This window comes from Dipodomys merriami, unplaced genomic scaffold (genome assembly GCF_024711535.1).
Source record: "Dipodomys merriami isolate MVZ:Mamm:240054 unplaced genomic scaffold, mDipMer1.0.p SCAF_4341, whole genome shotgun sequence".
Taxonomy (NCBI): domain Eukaryota; kingdom Metazoa; phylum Chordata; class Mammalia; order Rodentia; family Heteromyidae; genus Dipodomys; species Dipodomys merriami.
Window position 1 is genome coordinate 1 of NW_027205984.1, and position 8754 is coordinate 8754.

Genomic DNA, 8754 nt, shown 5'->3' on the forward strand with positions numbered 1-8754 from the left:
TCAAGACAGAAAGAGAGAAAAAGAGAGGAAGAGAGAGATGGATGTCTGGTGTTCAAGTCCCAGTACCAGCATATAGAATTCCAGTAGGTACCTATGTAATGACCTCAGTATGCACAATCTTGTTGAAATTTAGACATCTGTAGATGGAGAAAGATCAAGAGAGAGGTTGTCCAAAACCATGTTTGATCTCTGACAAATATTTGATGAGCACTGGTAAGTGTACACGAAAATTTAAGGAAAAAAAAAAAAAAACAGAGTTCTTAGCTGGGCACTGGTGGTTCACGTCTGTAATCTTAGCTACTCAGGAGGCTGAGATCTGAGAATCGAGGTTCAAAGTCAGTCCAGGCAACAAAGTCCATGAGATTCTTACCTCCATTTAACTACTAGAAACCCAGAAGTGGCGCTGTGGCAAAAGTAGTAGAGCACTTGCCTTATTCTGAAGAGCTCAGGGGCAGTGCGCAAGCCCCACGACACCCCACCACCACCAAAAAAAGAAAAGTTCCTGTTGCAGAAGCCTTTGTGGTCCACTGGCTGGCAAGACAAAGTAGGAAAATGTCCTTATGGGTCACACGCCTCCTTCTAGAGACATAAAAGAGGGCCTTCCTCCTGAAGCCACAGATGGGCGGGGCAGAGACCATGGCGACTTACAGGAAACACACTGAAAAGTGGAGTCTAGCCAAGAGAAAAGGAGCAGGCAGGGATGACCTATGGAAGGTATAATTTAAGGTTCTCACTTGCTTTCGTCTCTATGCTTCCCTGCCTTGTTCACCTTTTTACGGAGACTCTTTCCTTTTCCCTGCCTACTTGGGAGGATGCCAGACAGGCATTTTCTACACCCCATCTCAACCAGTACAGCTGGGTCTAGTGAGGCACATCTGTCACTCCCACCTTAGGGGAAGTGTGAACAGTCAGACTGCATGGGAGACGAGTGTAGGCATAAACGTTAGACCCTTTTCAAAAATAAAATTAAAAGGGCTGGAGGCATGTTTCAGGTGACTGAGCAGGCACAAAGCCCTAAGTTCAACCCCCACTGCCACTAAAATTAAAGAGTGTTTTGCCATTGAGTTGTACAATGGCTGGGCACTGGTGGCTCACACCTGTCATCCTGGCTACTCAGGAGACTGAGATCTAAGGATCACAGTTCAAAGCCAGCCCAGGCAGGAAAGTCCATGAGACTCTTTTTTTTTTTTTTTTTTTTGTCGGTCGTGGGGCTTGAACTCTGGGCCTGGGCGCTGTCCCTCAGCTCTTCAGCTCAAGGCGAGCGCTCTACCACTTGAGCTACAGTACCACTTCCAGTTTTCTGGTGGTTTATTGGAGATAGGAGTCTCACGGTCTCTCCTGCCGGGCTGGCTTTGAACCGCGATCCTCAGATCTCAGCCTCCTGAGTAGCTAGGATTACAGGCGTGAGCCACCAGCGCCCAGCTTCCATGAGACTCTTATCTCCAATTAATCACCAGAAAACAGGAACTGGAGCTGTGGTTCAAGTGGTAAAGCACCAGCCTTAGACAATAAAGTTGAGGAATAGCTCCCAAGCCCTGAGTTCAAACCCCAACAACCAACAAAATAAAGCCAGAAGTGGAACTGTGGTTCAAGTAGAAGAGCGCCAGCCTTGAACGAAAAAAAAGCAGGAAGGAGGGGCCTCAATTCAAGCCTCAGTACTGACACACACATTAGAAATAATAATAATAATAATAATAATAATAATAATAATAATAATAATAAAAGTTGGGGAGTAGGGAAGGCTACCTCTTTGCTAAGATACCAGTTTTCAACCAACTTAAATGGCTTGGGGAAACTTAGTTACACTGTTTTCTATTCGGAAAGTTCCAAACCTGTCCAACCAGATATCTTAACACCAGGATTCATCCAAACCAGTTCCTTCATGTGACTATGTGAATGTCTTATGATGGAGATGGACATGGAAATGCCGCTAAAAACATGATCCTGTCCCTCCGCACGGCCTCACACTCACTTGATTTACAGGAAGAAACACTTCCCAAACCCTTCAAAGCTCAGTTGGTAGAGGGGATGGGAACCAGCCTGGCCCATTACTCTCTTCCCCTTGCTACTCTCCGGCTCCTCCCTCCCCTGCCTTCTTCCCACCCTCCCAGTTTGCTAGCTGAATTGTTCATGCGCCCAGACCCAGGCCCATGCCCAGGCACCAGGAGCACTGTTCATCACCTGCCATCTCTAACAGCCATCTTCCTTCTACGTGAACCTTGAGATGACCAAGGCCAGGTGAGCGCCAGTGCTAGGGGAAGGTGCCAAGGGATGGGAGCAGATGTACACATTTACCTGCAAGGGACAGAGTCCTCAGTTCCTACCCTGTTAGCTTCCTCTGGGGTTCCAGCAAGGTCCTTCCACTGGCATATTCGGGGGACAGGGTGATAGGTTATCAAGATTTTAGCAATTCAAGGGGACTTCCATCCCAAATGAATCCACAGAGGTAAAGCACGTATATAAAGCATTCTCTTAGCATCTTCTCCAGTCTGAACCAAAAGTTTCATAAAGAAAAGGCTGAACTGGGGGTTGGTAGCTCATGCCTGTAATCCTAGCTATTTAAGAGGCTGATATCTAAGGATTGTGGCATGAAGCCAGTCCTGGTAGGTAAGTCCATGAAACTCTTTGTCTCCAATTAACCACTTAAAAAAAAAAAAAAGTAGAGCTGTGATTCAAGTGGTACAGTGCTAGCTAGTCTTGAGCAAAAAAAGCTAATGGACAGCATCCAGGCCCGAGTTCAAGCCCCAGTACCAGCAAAAATAAATAATAAATAAATAAAGATAAGCCAAAGTATTTCAGAGATGAACACAGGAACATTGCTAAGAGAAAAGAACTTGTGGTCTTAACTTTGAAATGAAACGCCAGAAAGGCTGTTTTAAGAAGGAGGGAGGGAGGTTCAACCAGACAAACTAGAAGAATAGGGAATAATCTGGAAACAAACGTTTCACATCCCTTTACCAGCAGTCCCTAAAATTCTATAATGCATGACCTACCACCAAACAACTTGGAGAAGGAAATGGATTGGTTAGGGATTTACTCAGAAATTCAGAGATTCAGACAGAATTCAGGCTTCATGAAATTCCAAGGACCTGGTTGGCCCTTTCTTTTATTGTATTTTTGATACATTGGATTATTTTTCCCAGTCAGAAATAATTGGGCCCCTATAGATTTCTTTGGACACTGGGTTGTGTGCAATGTCATTTATTTTACAATATTAATCTTAAAAAAGAATGACATTCTTACAACTCCATCGGCTCCAGCCACATACCATAATAGTCCACTCTCTCTCTCTCTCTCTCTCTCTCTCTCTCACACACACACACACACACACACACACACACACACACACACACACACACACACACACACACACACACACACACACACACACTCATAGGAAAATGCATGCAGATCTAGGCCGGCAAGTTTACCTCTGTGCTGCTTGGAAAACCTTTCTCCAATTTCCAGTTGCCACAGCTGTCTTTTCCAGATGTTGGAGCACAGATGACTTTTCAAAGCCTCCGTCTTTGCTATTCCCAGAGGCCCGGTCTCATCCTCCCCTTGTTCCTCCGTTTTCCAAACTGCTCTAAGAAACCACCCAGCATCTGGGCAAGTGAGTGGCACCGGCCCGCCCTCTCTCAGCAACTCTCACCTGACACTTCACCCTTTTTAAAGGGGAAATGACATCCCTTGACTGTAAGCAGCTTCCAAACCTTGGAAGAAATGAGCGTGCTATGCTGGGGGTGGAGGGGCTGGAGGATGTTTGGAAGAGGGAAGTTGTCCTGGCTGAAGCATGGATGGTTAGGAAGCCATCTAAGTGTGGAAGATCCTGTGGGGGGCCCTTGAGCCCGGCAGCCATAAGCTAAGGACTTTAAAACTCCTGACAGGGGCTGGGAAGGTAGCTCAGCGGTAGAGTGCATGCCTTGCAAGCATGAGGCCCTGGGTTCGATTCCTCAGCACCACATAAACAGAAAAAGCCTGAAGTGGTGCTGTGGCTCCAGTGGTAGAGCGCTAGCCTTGAGCTGAAGAGCTGAGGGACAGCGCCCAGGCCTAGAGTTCAGGCCCCATGAATGGCAAAAAAAAAAAAAAAAAAGGTAAAACTCCTGACAGCACACTTAGCACTGCCGGTTACATCCCAGCTGATCTTCCCACTAAGCCATTAGGAGCTGAGCATCCACCTCCACCTTGCCCAGGGCTCAGTCCCAAAGACATTGACCCCATTCGGCAGAAAGGGGAACAACTCCATTTCTTGCCCCATGCTGGTCTGTGATAAGGTCTCAGAGTGGAAACGCAAATATGTGTGTGCACGTACTGTGCACGTACACACACACACACACACACACACATGCACGTGCACCAGTACTGGAGTTTGAACTCAGAAGGCCTTGTGCCCTTGCTTGACTTTTCTTAGCCAAGGCTGGTGTTCTACCCCTTGAGCTACAGCACCACATCTCACTTTTGCTAGTTAATTGGACTTTCCAGGCTGGTTTCCAGCTTTGATCCTCAGAGCTCAGCCTCCTATTTAGCTAGGCGTACAGGCACAAGCCAAGGGCTCCTGCCTAGGTGCATGTCTTCATACGCCAACTCTCATTCTTTTGCTCACCTTCACCAGGTTGACTGCATTAATGCCATGCCTAAAACTGGCTGGGACAAGACGCAGCACTGGCATCCGGGGCTGTGGAGACTGTCAGGTCTAACATTTACTTTACCTTATTGAGCACCAATCTTAGCACTGTACTCCTAGCTACTCAGGAAGGCTGACCTGAGAGTCAAGGTCTGAAGCCAGCATGGGTAGAAAAGTCCATGAGACTTACCTCTTACCTCCAATTAACCAGCAAAAAGCTGGATGTGGAGGTGTGGCTCAACTGTTAGAGCACCAGCCTGGAGCAAAAAAAGCCAAGGAAGAGCATTAGCCCTGAGTTTAAGCCTCAGTATCAGCACACGAAAGAAAGAAAGAAAGAAAGAGAGAGAGAGAGAGAGAGAGAGGAAGGAAGGAAGGAAGGAAGGAAGGAAGGAAGGAAGGAAGGAAGGAAGGAAGGAAGAAAGGAAGGAAGGAAGGAAGGAAGGAGAAAAAGAAAAGAAAAGAAAACTAAGACAGTGGGTAAAAGGGGGTTGAAAATTAGCGCCCCATCCAAAAGATGATCTGGAATATGATTTGTCTTTGGGGAACTTTCATAACTTATTGATAATGGATATTTTTTTATTGTGAAAATACTGTACAGAGGGGTTACAATTACATGGGCAAGGTAATGAGTACATTTCTTATCAAGCATTGTTGCCTCCTCCTTTGTTTCTCCTTCCCATCTCCCTCCCCTCCTCCCTTCCCACTCCCCAATGGAAATGTTAAATGAGATCATGTGAAAGGATTTTTGTAAACTATAGAGCACCACAAAAACATTTACCTTTCATGCCAGCCGTGTGGTTGCTAGCGATCTTGTAATTCACATGCATTAAGGTCATTCAGACAATGCAGTTTGGCTCCTGGGAGTTTGCCAGTCCAGGTAAGCCTGAGAAATTACTTCTAGACCCATGGGCTCAGAAGGTAATGGACTGGACTAGGAGGTAGATGCCTCCTCGCTCCACTGTTTATCAGAAGCAGCCCCAGCCCACACACTCCTTCTGTGGACACACTCCTTCTGTGGTTTCTCTGGTATCATGGGCATTGAAGGGGAACAATGCCGGAGACTGTATGATGTCACTCTGCATGTCACCTGATTTAGCAATACACAGGGGAGCCACACCAGGGGAGGCCCTGCCTCCAGCCAGGAACATTACCTGTTTCTTCTTCCTCTGGACTGAAAAATGCATGAGAAAGTTCCTAGTGCTAAGCCTCAGACAAGGGAAAGAGGTAGTGGGGGGGTCGGGGGTGATGGAAGAAAATAAACACGATCCTTCTTTCTTTCAAATGTGTTTGTGTAACACCATTGTTCCTCGCCGACTGCTAATCATCGGTATTAAATGCTATGGAATGATTTTGAATAAAAGGCATCTTCAAGAAAGAGTGCATGATCTAAATGTTTGTGTTCTTGATGAGGCCACTGGAAATGGTGCAAGAAGATATCACGTAACAGCCTGCTCATTTTTCCAATCATTTTATTATTTGAGAATGAAGTCAAAATGATTTGCCAAAAGTAGCTAGCTCCTCCATGGCCGGGTTAAGTCATATCAAATCCCAAGACTTAGGACCAACAAATACATAGCCCCACACTTCAGGGAGCCAAGAATAATTCCTCCATGGGACAGCCTTGCCAGGCCTGACATCAGAGACAAGACTGAACTTCTTTTGCTGGCACCACGACGTACAGACGTTTAAAGCCAGGCCTACTCCTCAGACGACTCTTCCAGAATATGCTTAAAGGAGAAGGGAGAAAACTTGTACCCAGCCCCAGCATAGAACTTGTTCTGGAACTCCACCCTGTGGGTGGGAGAGAAAGGGTAGGAGGGGGGAAAAAATGGCAGAACACATCCATTAGAGGCTGGAAGGTAGAGGCAAGAAGAACACTCATAAAATCAAGGTCAAGTCAGGGGAAGGCGGCCTACGCTAAATGGCTACCATAGGAATACTGATGGCTCCCTCTCCCCCCCCCCCATCACTTCCTCCAGGCCCCAAGGACCACTGCACAGTGTCTCCCCGCATCCTGACCATCCTCAGCCTCCATCACAAGCAAGGACGTCCTCTCTGTGCAACATTATCAGAAGACAACAGTATGCAGAGAGACAGATCGGCACGAGGTTTGCTGTCACCATCCTGACTCTCGTTGCTGGGTCTACCCCCAGAGACCCTTGTCCTAGAGTCTCTTCACTTCCACAAATCAAGATCACCCGTGATCGTTTGTGCTCTGTGACATTACAGCGTGCGCGTCTGTACGCCGTTAGTGACTTGGGGAAATGCTATCATCAAGGAAGCCGGAGATGCTGCGATTCTCTCCCCTAGATACGGAGCAAATGCTTGGCCTAGGAACAGTAGCCAACATGTCAGTGAAGGACAGTAGGGGAAGCGCAAGAGCACATGCAGAATGCTCAGCCTAGAGAGGGCCGACTGTCTCTGGGCACACCTGTGGAGGTCAAAGGCTTCCATGAACTCTCCTCCCCTCCTTCTGTTTCCTCTTTAGAAGGAGGGAGGGAGGGAGGGAGAGAAATGAAAGGTAGCTAGCATTTATTATAGGTCAGCCGGTGCATGCACTGAGCATGTGTAAATGTGTAAATGTGTACAACACAACGTTCTACAGATATCCAAACTAAGATTCTAAAAAGGAACCTAAGTCGCTCCCATGCCATGATGACAGGATGGACGGCCCCCCCAGCCCCAGAGCCTGTCCTGGCCCTCTGCCGCCCCAAGCTTCCAGGGGCCAGACAGGCTTACCAGTGGAGCCGCAGGGCGTGCAGGAAGGCAGACAGGCCCTCCATGACGAGCAGGATGGCCACTGTGAGAACAGCGAACACAGCAAAAATGACAAAGACGCCGATGATCCCTCCCCAGCCGCGCACGCGCAGGCCAATGTTCATCACCATGGTCCAGAGCACTTCAGACAGTTCTGCAGGAGGCAAGAGGAAGATGCTCAGCCCCAGGGCACACCTGGTTCCTGCGGATCCCTGCCATCCTGGCCAGCTTTAATCGGCAGCTCCACTCCGGCACCTGCGCTCACCATTGCCTCCAACAGCTCTGCTCACAGTGGCAGAGTCTGGGGAAGAGGGAGACAGACAAGCACAGGGTGATATTCACTCAGGGGAGTAAGCAAATTGGAGCTATTGGCAACCAGATGGGTAAAACCAATTGACATGACTTGCAAAGAAGCATCAGGAGGCTTTGCTCGCTCCCTCTCTCTCCTCAGCTTGGGAGGACATATGGAGAAGACAGCCATTTGCAAGCTAGGAAAAAGGCTCCCATCAGAACCTCCAGGCCAGCCCTCTCAGCTGAGACTGCCAGCCTCCAGAACCATGGAACATACCTGTCTTTGTTAAGGTGTCTATGGGACCTTATAATTTTAGCACAGACTCACTAAGACAAAATCCTATTTGTACAAATTCAAACTTGGGTAAGTTGGGCACCAGTGGCTCATGCCTGTAATTCTAGCTACCCAGGGGACTGAGATCTGAAAACAGAAGTTCAAAGTTAGCCTAGACAGGAAAATCTGTGAGACTCTTATCTTCAATTAACTAACCTTGAGCAAAAAAAAGCTAAGAAATAGCACTCAGGCCCTGAGAGCAAGTCCCAGTAGTAACGCACACGCACGCGCGCGCACACACACACACACACACACACACACACACACACACATATGAAGAATTCAAGCCAAGCACTGGTGGCTCACACCTGTAATCCTAGCTAGTCAGGAGGCTGAGATCTGTGGATCACGGTTCAAAGCCAGCCCAGGTAGGAAAGTCTGTGAGACTCTTATCTCCAACTAACCACCAGAAAACCAGAAGTGGTGCTGTGGCTCAAGTGGAAGAGCACTCACCTTGAGCTGAAGAGCTCAGGGACAACACTCAGGCCCAGAGTTCAAGTCCCACAATATAAAGAAAAGAAAGAAAGAAAGAAAGAAAGAAAGAAAGAAAGAAAGAAAGAAAGAAAGAAAGAAAGAAAGAAGAGAGAGAGAGAGAGAGAGAGAGAGAGAGAGAAAGAAAGAAAGAAAGAAAGAAAGAAAGAAAGAAAGAAAGAAAGAAAGAAAGAAAGAAAGAAAGGAGAGAAAGAAAAGAGAGAAAGAAAGAGAGAGAAAGAAAGAGGGGGAGAGAGAGAGAGAGAGGGAGAGGGAG

At 47.5% G+C, this 8754-nt stretch overlaps 1 protein-coding gene across 1 annotated transcript; it reads right to left on the reverse strand.

The window, feature by feature from the left end:
• Positions 1–6076: 6076 nt before the first annotated feature.
• Positions 6077–8470, reverse strand: LOC138807806 (V-type proton ATPase 116 kDa subunit a 4-like). The gene is made up of 2 exons (XM_069993569.1): positions 7364–8470; positions 6077–6415 (listed from the first exon to the last, which is right to left on the reverse strand). Exons 1-2 carry the CDS (start codon positions 7510–7512, stop codon positions 6322–6324), a joined length of 243 nt encoding a protein of 80 aa, XP_069849670.1. The 5' UTR covers positions 7513–8470; the 3' UTR covers positions 6077–6321.
• Between the last annotated feature and the right edge of the window lie 284 nt (positions 8471–8754).

Coding starts and splice junctions, on each gene's coding strand:
- LOC138807806 (XM_069993569.1), bottom strand. CDS start 7,512: ATGGTGATGAACATTGGCCTGCGCGTGCGCGGCTGGGGAGGGATCATC. Junction 6,416..7,363: donor CACGCCCTGCGGCTCCACTG/GTAAGCCTGTCT, acceptor TCCCACCCACAG/GGTGGAGTTCCAGAACAAGT.